This window comes from Callithrix jacchus, chromosome 15 (assembly GCF_049354715.1).
Source record: "Callithrix jacchus isolate 240 chromosome 15, calJac240_pri, whole genome shotgun sequence".
Lineage (NCBI taxonomy): Eukaryota > Metazoa > Chordata > Mammalia > Primates > Cebidae > Callithrix > Callithrix jacchus.
Genome location: NC_133516.1, coordinates 5,467,685 through 5,485,911, shown reverse-complemented (window position 1 = coordinate 5,485,911; position 18,227 = coordinate 5,467,685). Strand labels below are relative to the sequence as shown.

At 39.7% G+C, this 18,227-nt stretch overlaps 1 protein-coding gene across 4 annotated transcripts; it reads left to right on the top strand.

The window, feature by feature from the left end:
• Positions 1-1,392: 1,392 nt before the first annotated feature.
• On the top strand, positions 1,393-16,430 carry LOC144579411 (lysine-specific demethylase 5A-like). Of its 4 annotated transcripts, none has more exons than XM_078350064.1 (4): positions 1,393-1,748; positions 4,865-4,942; positions 6,953-7,075; positions 16,039-16,430. In XM_078350064.1, exons 1-4 carry the CDS (start codon positions 1,584-1,586, stop codon positions 16,240-16,242), a joined length of 570 nt encoding a protein of 189 aa, XP_078206190.1. In that variant the 5' UTR covers positions 1,393-1,583; the 3' UTR covers positions 16,243-16,430. The 4 variants fall into 4 exon arrangements, 2 of the variants coding, with proteins under 2 accessions (XP_078206190.1, XP_078206191.1); XM_078350065.1 differs by lacking the exon at positions 16,039-16,430 and adding an exon at positions 13,173-13,552; XR_013526869.1 differs by lacking the exon at positions 4,865-4,942.
• The last annotated feature ends 1,797 nt before the right edge of the window (positions 16,431-18,227 follow it).

The window sequence follows — 18,227 nt, the reverse complement described above, 5'->3', positions numbered from 1 at the left end:
TTTGAGGGGAAAAGGCAATTAAATAAGCAATTTCAAAGAGTTTGACAAGGAAGTACAAGTTGCTGCTGACTACACTAATTTTCGGGTTTAGGACAGTCTATCTAGAAGTGATATTTAATCCTTCATATTGATTTAAATGAAGGATGAGTAGACATTTAGTCAGGAAGGGGACATATGAAACCGTACGATGGGTTTGGGTCCGGAGAGTACTAAAATGTTCCGGACAGAGGAAATATATGTGAAGGCTCAGAGGTGAGAAAAATCATGGTGTACTAAACTCACTACAAAAACTTCTGTAGGTTATGTGGGGAGGCAGGAGAGATGAAGCTGGGGAGTGGGGCAGCAAATCAGCAATTTAAAAAGTTTGGAGTGCTTAGTTTGGAGCTGAAAAGTGACAAGATAAATTCTAGATTTTAGACAAAAGCAATCCAACTTGTGAATGGAGAAGGATTTGAGAGGAGAAAAGAAATGAGCTGCTGTCAGTTCAGTGTATTTAAATGAGGATACTGGTAACAAGGATGGAGAGACACACGATTATACTTGGGAAGTGAGAGTAGAAAGAATTAGGATTATTTCTTGATTTTCTTTTTGCTCAAACAACTGAGTAGATGAAGTCATTAGTAGAAACCAGGAACACTGAAGAAATAGTGAACAATTTCTTTGAGTTATCAAAGTGACATGTCCTGTAAGTAGCTAGATGTACTGGCTTGTAACTCAGGAGAGCTGCCTCGTCCTGTGTAATAGGAAAAGCTACTCCTGGATGATGTCTAAAGCCAGATGGCAGAATTTAGGGGATGGGTTAGACCTGCACTTGTTTTCATGGAGAAGAGGCGGGTATAAAGTGGCAGGGTGAGATTACTGTAAAATATCTGCATTCAAAGGGCTAAGAAAAAGAGAAAATGCTGGAAAGGCTACTTGTTATAAACGCAGCCGGGCACGTAAAAACAAATCACGAAGCACAGGCGGCCAGTCTGGGTGGCTAAGTTAAGACCCGGCGTGATTCCGTGTGCACAGATAGATACACAAAAGGGAAAGAGCCCCTTCTCGCCGGAAGCACAACCTCTGCCCTCTGGGGCATTACACATTCCTCCGCGCCGGAAGAACGCGTCGCGCCTCGCAGTCGCCTCATCTCGCCCAGTCGGCTTCCCTCTATACCGTAGCACTCATAAAGGAGATCGTGCCCCTCTCCAAACCCCACCATGAGCGAGCCGCGTGGAGTCGTTGGACTGGGCTGAACTTTGGCAGCAAGGGGAGAAACAGCCATACTGGGCTGCCGGGCAAAAAAGGCATAAGGAAGGGTCAGACACACAGGCTTCGCGCCGCTGCGGAAGGATTCTGTTTCCGGCAGGGAGCCGAGGGCTTTGACAGCACGGTAACTTCCGGTAAAGTCCTGAACCTCAGAGGAAAAGCCCTGCGAGAAACAATAACAAACGGGAGCAGGAAGCGATTCTGGGGTTTCTGTGTTGAACAGTTCTCGTCCGCGAAGATGCGCTTCGGCCTGTGTCAGGGGACGTGAACAAACTCGGCTTCAGTCAGCTTTTCACCACCTGTTCCCCACGGGGACCCCCGCCCTCGCCGTTGCAATGGCGGGCGTGGGGCCGGGGGGCTACGCGGCGGAGTTCCTGCCACCCCCAGAGTGCCCTGTCTTTGAGCCGAGCTGGGAGGAGCTCACAGATCCTCTCAGCTTTATCGGTCGCATCCGGCTTTTGGCGGAGAAAACCGGCATCTGCAAAATTCGGCCGCCCAAGGTACCTCAGTCTGTGAAGAGACTGGGAGAAGGAAGAATCGGGGAGTCCATGCCCTGGGTTTAGCCTTACTTTTCTGGTCCTTCTGTTCTTTTATATGTACTCTCTCTGTTTTGCGACAACTGGAGGCTGTTTCTGGATATTTTTGCCTCGGTTTATTTTGTGGTCTTACGTAGACACATCTGAACGCGAGAAAGTGGTGTCTCTGGGGCCTCTTCCGCCTAGAACTCGGGAACTGATACTTTTCTCAGCTGTGGGCAAGGGTAACAAAAGGCTTTAGGCCTTTCCTTAAGCAATATGGTGCTTAAAGTACAGTATTATGACATGACATATTCTTCCCTCGCGTATCTTCATTATGGTTTGATAGTCGGCTATCTCTTTATTCAAGACCTGCTTGCATCAAATAATTTGCAGGCCTTATCTCAGGGTTAGGGTTTCTCAAAAGCTAATCTGAGCTCTAGTCCTCCAGGATGCTATCGCTAGACAAGAACTCCAGACTAATTATGGTTGCAGTGAAAAGTCTTACCGGGGGAAGAAAATTTAGAGGTTTAGGAAGAATTGGTCTATAATGGAGGTGGAAGGAAATGTTGAAATCTCTTGACATAGGGAACTAAACATCAACGATTTTAGAATCAGTTATTGCAGATAATTAGGTTTGCCTGTAAGGTTAATTATAATCTCGACTTTGAGGTAAGGAGACACTATCCCTTGTGTGGAGGGAATTAATGCCCCAAGAGGTTGAGTTAAAGTGCTCAAGGTCAAAAGGTGTTTGTCTGTACCCATTAGACCAAGCGCTTTTTAAATGATGTTACTGGACCACTTGGCACCAGGGTCAATTGGATGCTTGTTTAAATGCAGATTTCTAGGCTTCTGGTTGTGGAAGTTTCTGCTTTTCTAGCAACCAATCTTAGATAATTCTTCATGTAAGTTGAGGTTTTTGAACCATCGCTTTAGTCATTGCTTCTTGAAGACACATTTTGCTTTATGTTTGCAAGTCTGGGTAAGTTAAAACACCAGATGTGAGATCCTGGGCAAGTAGTAAAGTATATTTTGAACCTAGATTAGTTTTTCTGATTCTAAAACAGACATAATGCTCTCACTATGTTGAATGAATTTGTTTAAGATTATAGGCTATTCATTTCAAGCAGAGGATTAACAAATAATTGCTGTGATGATATGCAATGCCATTCTCCAAAAACTTCCATTTAACCCTTTTTTCTATCATAATGACCTCATGTTAACATCTCAAGCATTGAAGGTTTTCCTAAATCATGTTTTAATCTACTCTTGAATTTATTCATTAGAAATTCTATTCAAGGTTATTCGATTAAAAAAAAAAGCTTTTTTATTTAACTTAAAAAATGCTGGAAGCTGAAATAATGCTTTCTCTTTTTATGTCACATTATTGAAAATAAATCTTGTTTACACTTGGAATTTAATTTTAGTATTGGTAGATTCTTTAGTTTCCAAGGTAAGGGTTTTTTTTTCCTACTTCTCACTTTTAAAAATAAGTTTACTACTATTTAGGCCAAATCAAAGTATGTTCTTTAGATCCCATGTGAAATATGCTATCTCGTTTTAGTTATATTGCAATCTGAAAATTGTTCTTGTTTTGTGTGTTTGCTTATTATTATTTTTTTTTGAATATTTGGGTTTCCAGGAGGTGGGCTTTGAACAAAACATCTGTGTAACATAAAGTGCTCTGTCACATTACACATAAATTTTAAAAAAAGTTTAAATAAATACGTTCTTTTTCAAAGTTTCTTTTTAATTTTTAATTCTACCCTTAAAAAAAATTTTTTTTTTCTTTGAGATGGAGTTTCAGTCTTGTTGCCGAGGCTGGAGTGCAATGACGTGATCTTGGCTCACTGCAACCTCCTGACTCCTGGGTTCAATCAGTTCTGCCTCAGCCTCCCAGGTAGCTGGGATTACAGGCATGCACCACCGGTTAATTTTGTATTTTTAGTGGAGACATGGCTTCTCCATGTTGGTCAGGCTGGTCTCCAACTCCCGACCTCAGGTGATCTGCCCGCCTTGGCCTCTCAAAGTTCTGGGATAACAGGTGTGAGCCACTGCCCCCTGCTCCCTTTTTGTCTTAAAAAAATTTTTTTTTCATTTTGGTAAAACTGTATGTTTACTAGACACTGCTTTGTCATATATGACCTCAGTGAATTTCACTTGAGTAACTTGGGAAAGCATAATTGTGGGATATAAATAGTGGGACTGGTTTGAAGACGATTGCTTCTTCGAGCAATACAGGTTTAGTGTCCCTACTTTAAAAATTCCAGATCTACCCCCTTACGGTAGATTCATAGTGAGCTAAAAAAATAAAAATAAAAAAAATTCCAGATCCAAAATGCTCCAAAATCTGAAACCAGGTTACCCTGAAACATTATTATTCTTTTTCTTTTATAGAGACAGGTTCTCACTCTGTTGCTTGGGCTGATCTCAAGCTCCTGGGCTCAAGTGATTCTCCTCCCTCAGCCTCCCACTGTGCTGGGATTGCAGGTGTGAGCTACTGATCCTAGCTTGAACAGATTACTTTTTTCATTGTATTAATGGTATGTTATATTTTTCCTGTTAACTACTTATGTGGGAATAAGTGTAAGGAAATAATTGTTTATTGGTAGCTTGTAAATGCAGAGTCAGAAATTATGGTGATGCCAGACAACTACAGATTGTCCACACGGGTGGCTGAGATAGTGACACCTTTCCTTTCTGATGGTCCAGTGTACACATGCATTATGCACCAGATTATTAAAAATATTGTATAAAATTTCCTTTAGGCTACATGTATAACTTTATGTGAAATAAAAGAATTTTGTATTTAGACTTGGGTCTCATCTCCAATATATCTCATTATGTATATGCAGATACTCCAGAATATGGAAAGTGAAATCCAAAACACTTCTCATCCCAAGCATTTCGTGTAAGGGATACTCAACCTGTATTAAAATTATTTTATCTAAAAAATTTGCTCATTTTGTTTCTATAATAAAGAAGACTTATAAGTTAGTCTATTATCACCATGATTTGTGGCAAAAACCCCCTTTAAGGGAATAAATAACCCATTCCTTGCTTACATACCACTGTGTTTTGAAAAAACTCTTTCTATTTAGGACTGGCAGCCTCCATTCGCCTGTGAAGTAAAAAGCTTTCGTTTCACTCGAAGAGTCCAGCGCCTGAATGAACTTGAGGTAAGTGTTGTGTCACCATTTTTTCTTCCTGATTTATTCTTTATTGTTAGGGTTGTAGGTCGAGAACTTTGCACAGCCTAGAGTTTGTGTTAATTGGTACTGACTGGAATAGTTACTTGATGTTTGGAGGAAGAGTGTGCTTTTTAAAAAAATTGTGCAAAGCAGTTACGGTTCTTCCATTTAACTGAGATCACGAGAAACTATCTGTAGCTCTGTTTTTCTAGTGGAAATGTTCAATGCTTAGCTTCAGAGACTTAGAATTCCTGAATTCTACTTTCTCTATTGTTTCTTACTCTGCTAAAATTTTTGTTAATCTCGGAAGATTCTGTCTTCCTTGGTTCTTGGAAAATGGATTCTTAAATCCTGTTTTAAAATCCTAGTTTTCAAAGTTTTTTTCTTTTGTTTTGGTTTCGGTTTTAATGGAACTTTGTCAGGAATGTTAATCTGATTTATTAAGATCTTCCTTTGGCCGGGTGCAGTGGCTAAGGCCTGTAATCCCAGCACTTTGGGACGCCAAGGTGGGTGGATCACAAGGTCAAGAGTTCGAGACCAGCCTGGGCAATATGGTGAGACCCCCATCTCTACTAAAAATACAAATATTAGCTGGGTGTGGTGGTGGGCCCCTGTAGTCCCAGCTACTCGGGAGGCTGAGGCAGGAGAATTGCTTGAACCCAGGAGGCGGAGGTTTGCTGAGATCGCGCCATTGCCCTCAGCTGAGCAACAGAGTGAGACTCCGTTTCACACACACTTAAAGATCTTCCTCTAAGTATTACTGATTTATCTTACGTTTTCTAAATAGAAGACTATGTGTTGCTGTTTTTCTTGTCTGCTGATTTTTAGAAGGTTCTTCATTGTGATATTAAAACTTTTAGAGTACAGAAGGAAAATCATTGATACAAAAGGTTTATTATGTCATTCTGAGTTTTTTTTCTTTTCCCTCAAAACATTTCTGAGAGTTTACTACGTGCTTTTTTTTTTTTTTTTGAGACAGAGTATTGCTTTGTTACCCAGATGAGACTGTAGTGGTGTGATCTTGGCTCATGCAACCTCTACCTCCCAGGTTCAAACGATTCTCCTGCCTCAGCCTCCTTAGTAGCTAGTTTTACAGTAGCTGGGATTACAGCCAGCATGCCCGGCTAATTTTTGTATTTTTAGTAGAAACGGAGTTATGCCATTTTGGCAAGGCTGGTCTGGAACTCCAGACCTCAGGTGATCCGCCCGCCTCAGCCTCCCAAAGTGCTGGGATTCTAGGCATGAGCCACCATGCCTGGCCACAATACGTATTTTTTCTTTTTAGTCTCTTGTAATTAGATACTTGATGAAGCATCTCAATATAAGTGAGGTTGAGGGATGACGCACCAAAAGTGTGCATATTTACCTGTGGATGAAATGACAGAATGTTAGACACTGAGGAGGATCCGATTTACTGAATTTTCTGGTCAGCATAAAGTTGAACAAACTTAAAAAATTATTTTGGTTGCCAGGATAACTTTTAAAATAAATCAGAGTAACTTTTTTGCCTGAATGAATAAAGTTTGTTAGAAGTCTTTTGCATCTTTATTATTGGCTGGTTTTACAGGGTTGGACTAAGCAATAATGAAAAGTCTTTGAATTTCTTGAAAGAAGTGAGTACCTCTATTACAGTGGTCCCCAACGGTTTTGGCACCAGGGAATGGTTTCATGGAAGACAGTTTATCCATGGATGGATGGGAGTATGGGGGATGGTTTTGGGATGAAACTGTTCCATCTCAGGTCATCAGACATTTGTTAGATTCTCATAGGCATGCACAACCTAAATCCCTTGCATATGCAGTTCATAGTAGGGTTTGTGGGAATCCTTGCCTGCTCACCTGCCCGCTGCTGCTGCTCACCTCCTGCTGTGCGGCTGGGTTCCTAATAGGCCACTGATGGGTACCAGTCCACAGCCTGGGGTTTGGGGACCCCTGCTCTGTTATACTCATTCCTTTCAATCATAACTTAGTTCTTATTTCTGTATTTTAATAATTTTAGGCAATGACCAGAGTGAGACTGGATTTCTTGGATCAACTAGCAAAATTTTGGGAACTTCAAGGATCTACTCTGAAGATCCCTGTGGTAGAGAGAAAAATCCTGGATCTGTATGCTTTGAGCAAGGTGAGGCTTATACTGGTTTAGAAATTAGAGCAGAGGCTTGTGAATTTAGGAACTTAAAATGAATTTGGTGGGAAATATTGCTTCCAATGGAGGATTTGTTTGATAGATGCCCTAGCTGGGCATGGTGGCATGTGCCTATAATCCCAGCTACTCAGAAGGCTGAGGCAGGAGAATTGCTTGAACCTGGGAGGCGGAGGTTGAGGTGAGCTGAGATCGCGCCATTGCCCTCCAGCCTGGGCAATAAAAGTGAAACTCCATTTCCAAAAAAAAAAAATGAAATGCACATTTGAATAAATGGAAATGACAGACCTCAAAGTTATCTTTAAAAGTTACTTTATATTTGTTAATGAGACTAATATTTATCAGGCTCTGTGATATGCAATATGCAAAATAAATGACTATAGCCTGCTAATATTATATTGTACTGCATGTACAATGTTCTGTGTTGATCTTGTCATCTTTTTTTGTTGTTATTACTTAATTGAAAATTTGGGCCAGGCACAATGGCTCACGCCTGTCAACTGAGCACTTTAGGAGGTTGAGGTGGGAGGATCACTTGAGCCTAGGAGTTAAGAGACTAGCCTGGCAACATGGCAAAACCCTGACTCCGATAAAATTAGAAAAAGTTAACTGGGCATCGTGGTGCACACCTGTAGTCTCAACCACTCAGGAGACTAAGGTGGGAGGATCATGTGAGTCCAGAAAGTCAAGGCTGCAGTGAGCTGTGATTATGCCGCTGCGCTCCAGCCTGGCTCCTGGTGACAGAGTGCGACTCTGTCTCAAAAAATAAAATAAAATAAAAATAAAGGGACTCATGTTACTCACCATTCTTATGTATAGTATATATTAGTTTTGTTAATACCTATATGTAGCGTTAATGACTAATTGAGGCCAGCATTGTTGGGTAGGATGAACAATAGCTCAGAAACTTAAGGGTGAAGAGTTTAGATAAATTTTCGTCCAAATTGTGTTAACTTTTTAACATTATATTCCCTAATGTTATAATGTGAAGAAAACTAACTGACCTGCAAGCTGAGATTATAACAACATTGAAATATGTTTTGTTAATACAATAATACAAATTTATTATTGCTTAATTATCTGAGAAATTTTGCAAAACAGCTTCTTTTTGTGGCCTTCCATACTTACAATTTATATACTATTTTGAAATAGAAATTTATTCTCATTTAAATTGCAGAGTTAATTTTGGAAGATTTCACTTTCAAGGAAAAAAAGTAAGAGTAATCAGCCATGTGTGGTGGTGCATACCTATAATCCCAGCACTTTGGGAGGCTGAGGTGGAAGGATTGCTTGAACCTAGGAGTTCGAGACCAGCCTGGGCAACATAGTGAGACTCTGTCTCTACAAAAAATTAAAAAATAAATAATCTGGGCATGGCGGTGGACTCCTATAGTCCTAGCTAATCAGGAGGCTAAGGCAGGAGGATCTCAAGAGCCAGGAGGTCAAGACTGCAGTGAACCATCATCACTCTACTGCATTTTAGCCTGGGTGACAGAGCAAGACCCTGTCTCCAAAAAAAAAAAGATGTTAGAATAATCATATTTATCTTTTATGATATGTTTTAGAATTAGTGTCAGGTCAGAATTCTCTTGCTAAAAAATTTGGGAAGTATGGTCTAATGCTAAAATACAGCTTGAGACTTAGTCAGGTGATGAGGTTAGTAAGCACTGTGCCAAAAGTGTTCTACTGCAGTTATATGAAAACCTATGGTGCTCAAGAACAAATTATGCTAAATTTGAGGCCTAGGTTTACTATAGGGAACCATTAGGATAAAAATTTGTTTTAAGAACTTAATTTTGATGTTTTTATTGAGTCAGAACTTACCTATTACATTTTGCTGTATGATGCTGTTTAAGGTTCTGAATGTGTTTGACTGTTACTTGAATAAAATACAAAAAATTTTCAAAAATTGGCTGGGGTAGTGGCTTACACCTGTAATCCCAGCACTTTGGAAGGCTGAGGTGGGTGGATCACCTGAGGTCAAGAGTTCAAGACCAGCCTGGCCAACACAATGAAAACTTGTCTCTACTAAAAATACAAAAATTAGCTGGTTGTGGTGGTAGGCACCTGTAATCCCAGCTACTTGGAAGTTTCAAGCAGGAAGTTGCTTGAAACAAGGAGGCAGAGATTGTAGTGGGCTTGAGATAGCACCGCTGCACTCCAGCCTGGGCAACAAAAGTAAAACTCTGTCTCAAAAAAAAAAATTGTTTTTCAAAAATTATTATTATTATTATTTTTTATTTTTTTGAGTCGGAGTTTCACTCTTGTTGCCCAGGATAGAGTGCAATGGCACAATCGCGGCTCACTGCAACCTCCGCCTCCTGGGTTCAAGCGATTCTCCTGCCTCAGCCTCCTGAGTAGCTGGGATTACAGGCATGTCCCACCATGCCTGGCTAATTTTGCATTTTCAGTAGAGACGGAGTTTCTTTTTTTTTTTTTTTTTGAGACAGAGTTTCGCTCTTGTCACCCAGGCTGGAGTGCAATGGCGCGATCTCGGCTCACCGCAATCTCCGCCTCCTGGGTTCGGGCAATTCTCCTGCTTCAGCCTCCTGAGCAGCTGGGATTACAGGCACACGCCACCATGCCCAACTAATTTTTTGTATTTTGAGTAGAGACAGGGTTTCACCATGTTCACCAGGATGGTCTCGATCTCCTGACCTCGCGATCCACCCGCCTCGGCCTCCCAAAGTGCTGGGATTACAGGCGTGAGCCACCGCGCCCGGCCGAGAGACGGAGTTTCTTGATGTTGGTCAGGCTGGTCTCGAACTCCCAACCTCAGGTGATACACCCACCTCAGCTTCCCAAAGTGCTGGGGTTACAGGAGTCAGCCACCATGCCTGGCCCTCAAAATTTATCTTATCATTAATAACAGTATGTTGTGATACTCTTTAATGAAGCTCTTTCCACTTTTTTTTTTTAGAAAGAGTCTCACTTTGTTGCCCAGATTGGAGTGCAGTGGCACAATCTTGGCTCACTGCAACCTCCACCTCCCAGATTCAAGTGACTGTCATACCTCAGCCTCCTGAGTAAATGGGGCTGGGATTACAGGTGCATGCCACCAAACCTGGCTACTTTTTGTGTTTTTAGTAGAGATGGGGTATTATCACATTGGCCAGGCTGGTTTTAAACTCCTGACCTCAAATAATCTACCCACCTTGGCCTCCCAAAGTGTTGGGATTACAGGTGTGAGCCACTGTGCCTGGCCACATTTTTATTTCTTGTTTTCATAAATACCCTAAGGAATTTACTAGAGTATTTATTTATCGTGTAAGTAGTAATCTATTAAATTGAAACTTTTGGTATCAGTGATAAGGAATTTACTAGAGTATTTATTAATAGTAGGAGTAGTAACCTATTAAATTGAAACTTTTGGTATCAGTGATTTTTCAATTAATAGATAAACCTCAGGTTTAATCTGATGATAAGTTAAATTGCATTATTTGGTTTTCTTTTCTTTTCCTTTCTTTTTTTTTTTGTTGAGACAGTGTCTTCTTCTGTTGCCCAGGTTAGAGTGTAGTAGCACGATCTCAGCTTACTGCAACTACCTGCCTCCTGGGTTCAAGTGATTCTCCTGACTCAGCCTCTGCAGCAGCTGGGACTGCAAGCATGAGCCACCATGCATGGCTAATTTTTGTATTTTTAGTAGAGACAGGATTTCACCATGTTGGCCAAGCTGGTCAAGAACTCCTGACCTCAAGTGATTGCCCATGTCACCCTCTCAAAGTGCTGAGATTACAGGCGTGAGCCACTGAGCCCGGCCACATTTTTCTGGCTTTCTGAAGTTATAGAATTTCAAAATCAGGAAAGGGCTTTTAGGGGTAACCTAGTCTGAATACTTGGTTGTTCACAATTCTCTTCACAACATTTGTCGTTCAGACTGTTTTAACACCATCTTGAGAATCCCATTTCCTTTTAAGGTTCAAACTACTAATAAAGTACACTTTATTGAAATATTTGGAAAAAAACCTGGGTGCGGTAGCTCACGCCTGTAATTCTAGCACTTTGGGAGGCCGAGGTGGGTGGATCACCTGAGGTCAGGAGTTCAAGACCAGCCTGGCCAACATGGTAAAGCCCATCTTAAAAAAAAAAAAATGAATGAAATATTCGGAAAACTTACTGAAAATGCATTGTAATTAAAGGTTAAGTGTGCTTATCTGAGGGTTTATTGGAGTCCTGTCCTTTGTGGGGTTTTTTAAGTCCTCATGGACATCTTTCCCCTAACCTGTGAGAACATTTGCAAAACAGATTTAAAGCTAAAAGACAGACAAACTTCGATTTGTAGTTATTTTGTTTGTAATACTTTTGTTCCCTAAATGTCATTGTGAGATTTCTGCTTCTCACATTAACTTTTTTCTTTTATATTGAGGTGTAGCTTACAGTGTAAGCTACAAATTTTAAGTGTACAGTTCAATAAATCTTCATATATGTATACACCTGTTTTGTAGCCATCACCCAGATCAAGATACATGACTTTTCTTTTTGCTTTTGAGACGGAGTCTTGCTCTGTCACCCAGGCTGGAGTGCGATGGCATGGTCTCAGCTCACTGAAGCCTCCATCTCCAGGGTTCAGGCGATTCTCCTGCTTCAGCCTCCCAAGTAGCTAGGATTCTCCCCCACACCCGGCTACTTTTTCTATTTAGTTGGGACAGGGTTTCACCATGTTGGCCAGGCTGGTCTTGAACTCCTGATCTTGTGATCCACCTGCCTCGACCTCCCAATGTCTTGGGATTACAGGCGTGAGCCACTGCGCCCGGCTGATGCATAACATTTTCATAGCACTCTAGTGGGTTCTTTCATCTCCCTCCCAGTCAATACTTCACAAAAGTAATTTATTCTGACCCTTATCAATGGGTGACTGTTTATTTCATTAACGTGACATTTTATTCTAGCAAGAGGCTTGGGCTGAAAACCACAGAAAATACCAAGAGTTCGTATGTTTTAAGGTTGTTAGTGGTGTCCTTTCTTTTTTTAAAAAAAGTTTATTTTTGGCTGACAGTTTATTGGCATCTATTGAATTTTGTTTTTTATAGATATGATTTGAAAATACTGTGATTCACATTGCATTTTAATGGGAAGCAAATTTTCAGTCTTAGTTATTAAGTCATCAATGTGATGGATTCCTGTTTTGATTAAATCACATCTTTCTCCCTATTATTTTTAATAATAAAAAGTATTACTAGGCCAGGCGCAGTGGCTCATGCCTGTAATCCCAGCAATTTGGGAGGCTGAGGCGGATGGATCATGAGTTCAAGATCATAATCTTGAACTGGCCAACATGATGAAAACTTGTCTCTACTAAAAATACAAAAATTAGCTAGGTGTGGTGACTTGCGCCTGTGATACCAGCTACTTAGGAGTCTGAGGCAGGAGAATCGCTTGAATCCCGGAGGTGGAGGTTTCGGTGAGCCTAGCTCGCACGCACCACTGCACTCCATTCTGGTGACTCCATCTCAAAAAAAAAAAAGAAATATTACTTGGAATGCCTGTAATTTAACAGACTTCTATATTACTAATTACTGTTTTTATAACCACTTCAGCAAGAAGCATTCAATCTAGCCCTTCTCTTTAAAACATTTTTATTCTTGTCAATGTAGTACACTTTTAAAAAAAACAAGGCTTTGGCTGGGTATGGTGGGCTCACACTTGTAATCCCAGCACTTTGGGAGGCCAAGGCAGGAGGATCATTTGAATACAGGAGTTCTAGACCAGCCTCCTGGTCTAGACATAGGGAGACCCTGTCTCTACAAAAAAATTTTAAAAGATTACCTGATTGTGGTGGCACATGCCTATAGTTGCATCTACTCGAGAAGCTGAAGCTGGAGGATTGCTTGAGTCCAGGAGTTTGAGGCTATGATACCTCTGATTGCACCACCTGGGCGACAGAGTAAGACCCTGTTTCTTAAAAAAAAAGAGAAAAAAAAGAAGGCAGCTTAAAATGAAAATCAGCATCTCCCTTAATCTCCACCCCCATTCCCACTCCTCAGAGCTAATCACTTTCAGTTCTTTTAGTGGTTTCTGATTTTGATCCTCATATTTCCAAACAATATGCTCATTATGCTATTTTTTCTTTTCTCAGCTTTAAATGTTGTATATTGATTTCCTCCTGTTGAAGATGGAGAATGGGTGTAAGAGATCTTAAGTCCTCCCATACTTTATGTTCCTCTTCCCCTTCTAGTGTAGTTACATTTATATGTTCCTCTTCCCCTTCTAATGTAGTTACATTAATTTTTTATTAATCTAAAATTAATACTGTGAAAAATATATTTTCAAACTTTCCAGCAGAAATATACATCGCTCATTATGCTTCTACCCATCAGATAATCTGTCAGCTTTATTTTCTTGGAGCCATTCTTCCAGGAGTCTTTTTTACCTCAGATCTTGACTGGTTGTTTCTTAAAGTTCGGCTGTCAGTCTGGAACTTCCTTTTATTGCCGTCATTCTGGGAATTCCTTGGCCTTTTTCCTTGTTGCAAGTCTTCCTTTTACTTGGTTTACTCTCATTTTGGTGAAACGTTTCTTCTGCTAGTTTCATGAGAAAGACAGTAGTGGGATGTAAATTTTTTAGGACTTCTTGCTTGTGTAAAAATGTTCTGCCCTTATACTTTCTTAGTAGTTTGGTGGGGTTTAAAAGTCTAGATTGTGAATCATTTTACTGTAGTATGTGTAAAGCTTTACTCCATTGTCTTGGTGAGAACGATGCTATATTAATTCTTGTTTTTTTTTGTGTGTGACTTTTTTTTCCCTGAAGATTTAGGATCTTACCTTTATTCCCAGGGCTTTGAAATTTCAGTGATAATGTATTGGTATGTGTTTATTTTCATTCACTGTTTTTATGGCTCTCAATAACCTCTCTTATCTGATAACTCATTTCTTCCAGTTCTTCTAATTTTTCCTGTATTCTTTGATAAGTTTATTATTTTTTAGCTTCTTCTGGACTCTTTGTTCGTTAGATATTAGACTTGTTAGGCTGGTCCTCTAATTTACTTACCTATTGCTTTCTTAGTTCAGCATCCCTTCTGTTCAAACTTTGCTGAGAGTAAATCTCCAGTTTTCTGCTGGGGCTAGAGAGGGATAGTTGCCTGGAGGAGGTCTAACTGTTTACACAGGTCTTCACAATCTCATTCTCGCTGCATTGCCACCCTTAATTTTAGAGGTACTGCTTCTTTTGCTTCTTAAGCCTTTTTTTTTTTCTCTTTTTTTAGAAAAGGGAGGAAGGGCGTCCTCTTAAGCCTTTCCAGGTTCTATGTTGCAAAAGCTTCTCTGGCTTTTCTCTGTTGCAGGGCACTTAGTTTTAAACTTTTAGTTTAAAAGTACACCTGGTTTTTCTGTTTTGTTATTGCTTTGGCTTGTTAGATATCTCTAGCTTCAAAATATTGTTTACATTTCTTTGTATTTGGTTTCTTTCTTGGTCTATTTGACCCCTTGAGAGGATGCCTTTTTGTTTCTTTCTGGTCTTTCTACTGGAGTTTTTAGAGGGATCTTTTAAGTAGAAGACTGTTCTTTACGTATGTTAAAACTGTCTCTATTCCCAGCCATTTTGGTCTTGAGTGATACTACTTTTTGGTCAAGTTTTGATAAAGGGCTTGTCTTCATTGTGTTCAGTTCAAGTGCATGCCGTATGTCTTTTTATAGAGCAGGGTTCATAGTGATATTTCTGGTGACAATGCTGTGATGTAGTACATGGCAAACATTTGGAATAAATGGTTTATATTTTATATTTTATTTTTATTTATTTGTTTTTGAGACAACACTGTTGCCCAGGCTGGAGTGCAGTGGCCTGATCCCAGCTCACAGCAACCCCCGCCCCCCAGGTTCAAGTGAGTCTACTGCTTCAGCCTCCCAAGTAACTGGGATTACAGGTGCCTGCCACCATGCGTGGCTCATTTTTGTACTTTTAGTAGAGATAGGGTTTCACCATGTTGGCCAGGCTGGTTTGGAACTCCTGACCTCAGGTGATCCACCTGTGTCAGCCTCCCAGTGTACTGGGATTGTAGGCATGAGCCACCGTGCCCTGGTTTATATTTTAAAATTATGCATGATAATCCTTGAATCTGTCAGCTGAAGAAATACAGGTATAAGGTTTTGCGTGTTTTTTGGTTAGATTGTTAGAGTATTGTATACATGGAGCCTAAGTAATGGTTTTGTTTTCTATGTGAGATAGTTTATTCCTTTGTCATGGCCATATCCTGGCTGCTACTAATCACCAGAACTGAGTGGGACATCATGACTGGATCCATGCAGATATATCATAACTAATGGAAATTTAGCTTGAAATGCTTTCAATACAAACCAGATTACTATGTAAAAGTGATTATTGTATGGGATAGTAAAGATTAGCCAATTTATCTTATTTTCTACCTTAATAAATTCTGTACTCCATATCAGTAAATCTACTTCAGTCTAACCTTTCCTCAGTGTTCCTTCATAATCTTCCATAGAAAACTCTTGTCCTTTTGAAAAACTATGGTCTGTTTTTCAAAACTGTTCTTTATATTCATGGTTTGATTGACATTTTTGTTAAGTTCTGTAAGTTACTTGGTATTTCTAAATTCAGGATTTATGTTTATTTGTGTTATATAACATTTTCATGTCTATTTTTGTCTGTTTTTATTCTTATTTCATACTGTGAGTTCCTTGAGTACATAAGTTTTATATGTGTATTTAGTTTTCTCACAGTGCATACTATACAAAGTATTAATTCATTAAATATTTTTAAATGCTTGGTTTGAAGGTAGGCATAATAATATTAATTAAATTTTAAACCTCTGTAAATCATTGTTTCTATTTCTTACTCTAAATGTTGACAGATTTCAGTTTGGTTACATACTCATTGAAAGGAAAATTTGAAATTTAAGCCCAGAATAATTTTTCTATTTAGTAGACATAGAGTCAGGATGCTTGAATCTACTTTTCTTCTCTAAGAAACTTTTACTTGCTTTTCAGATTGTTGCCAGCAAAGGAGGTTTTGAAATGGTCACCAAAGAGAAGAAATGGTCTAAAGTGGGTAGTCGCTTGGGATATCCGCCAGGAAAAGGAACTGGGTCTCTTTTGAAGTCACATTATGAAAGAATTCTCTACCCATATGAGCTTTTCCAATCTGGTGTGAGCCTTATGGTGAGATGCATCATTCTTTTTAGAAAAAGTTGATAAATCCAGTTGCTCAAGTATAAACTTTAGACTATGTTTAACCCAAGTTAGCAGGCACCAAAATTTGGGGAAGCAAAGTGTATGTCATAGTGTAAAATTATAGCTATTTTTGGTGGTTTGCAAAATAAAGCATAATGGGAATGAAGAGTATTTTTTTATTTATTTAAAATAAACCTTTATGACTGAAAGTTTTTGAAAAAGTCCTCCTGTTTGTTTCATGTATTTTTTAACAACAGCTTTATTAGGTATAATTTATATACCATAGAATTCACCCTTTGTGGGTGCACAGTCAGTAAGCTTTAAGAAGTTTTTACATTTATGCAGCAATCACTGTGATCCAGTTTTAGAGTACTTCCACTAGCCCCCAGAATTGTCTTGTTCATTTGCAGTTGGTTCCTGTTCCACTCCCACACACAGGCAATTCCTAACCTGTTTTCTGGCTCTATAGTTTTGCCTTTTCTAGAAATTTCACCTAGGTGTAATCATACAATATGATTTTGTGTCTGGCCTTTTTCACTTAGCCTAATGTTTTCAGAGTTCAGCCGTGTTGGCTGGGTGTGGTGGATTGCTTGAGGCCAGGAGTTTAAGACCAGTCTGGGCATCATGGTGAAACCCTGTTTCTACTAAAAGTTAAAAAAATTAGCCAGATGTGGTGTGCGCCTGTGGACCCAACTACTCCAGATACTGAGGTGAGAGGATTGCTTCAGCCTGGGAGACAGAGGTTGCAGTAAGCTGAGATCGTGCCACTGCACTCCAGCCTGGGTGACAGAGTAAGACCCTGTCTCAAAAAAAAAAAAAATTCATCCACATTATAGCATGTGTCAGTACTTGATTTTTATGGCTGAATAATACTCAGCTGCATGGATATACCACATTTTGTTTATCCACTTACCAGGATATTTAAATTGCTTCCAGTTTATGGCTATTATGAATACTGTGAATATTCATATACAAGTCTTTGTGTGGACATATGTTTTTATTTCTCTTGGGTAGATACTTGGGAGTGGAATCACTGGGTTATATGTTAAGTTTATGTATAAATATTTTTTTTTTTTGAGACAGAGTCTTGCTGTTGCCCAGGCTGCAGTACAGTGGTGCAATCTGGGCTCGCTGCAACCTCTGCCTCCTGGGTTCAAGCGATTCTCCTACCTTAGCCTCCTGAGTAGAGTAGTTGGTACTACAGGTGCATGCCACCATGCCCAGCTAATTTTTGTATTTTTAGTAGAGATAGTGTTTGACCATGTTGGCAAGGCTTGTCTGGAACTCTTGACTTCAAGCAATCCGCCCACCTTTGTCTCCCAAAGTGCTCGGATTATAGGCGTGAGCCACTGTGCCTGGCGTGTGTAAATTTCTAAGAACTGTCAATTTGTTTTCCAAAGTAGTTGAATCATTTACTTTCCCACCAGTAATACAGATGCTTCCAGTTTTTCTACATCCTGGCCAACACTTGGTATTGTCAGTTTTTTAAAATTATAGTCATTCTGGTCAGTTGTATAGTGATATCTTATTGTGGTTTTAATTTGCATTTCTCAAATGACTAGTGATGTGCATATTTTCTTTTTTCTTTTACTTGAAATGGAGTCTGCTCTGTTGCTCAGGCTGGAGTGCAAGTGGCAAGATCTCTGCTCACTGCAACCTCCACCTCCTCAATTCAAGCACTTCTCCGGCCTCAGCCCCCTGAGTACTACTGGGATTACAGATGTGTGCCTCCATGCCTGACTAATTTTTGTATTTTTAGTAGAGATGGGATATCACCATCATTTTGGTCAGGCTGGTCTTGAACTCTTGACCTTGTGATCTGCCCGCCTCTGTCTCACAAAGTGCTGGGATTACAGGCATGAGCCACTGCACCTGGCTGCATATTTTGATATTCATATTATCCATTTGTATATCTTGGTGAATTATCTGTTCAGATTTTTTTTTCTTTTTTTTCTATTATACTTTCCTCCAGAACAGATCTTTTTTTTTTAATTATATATATAATT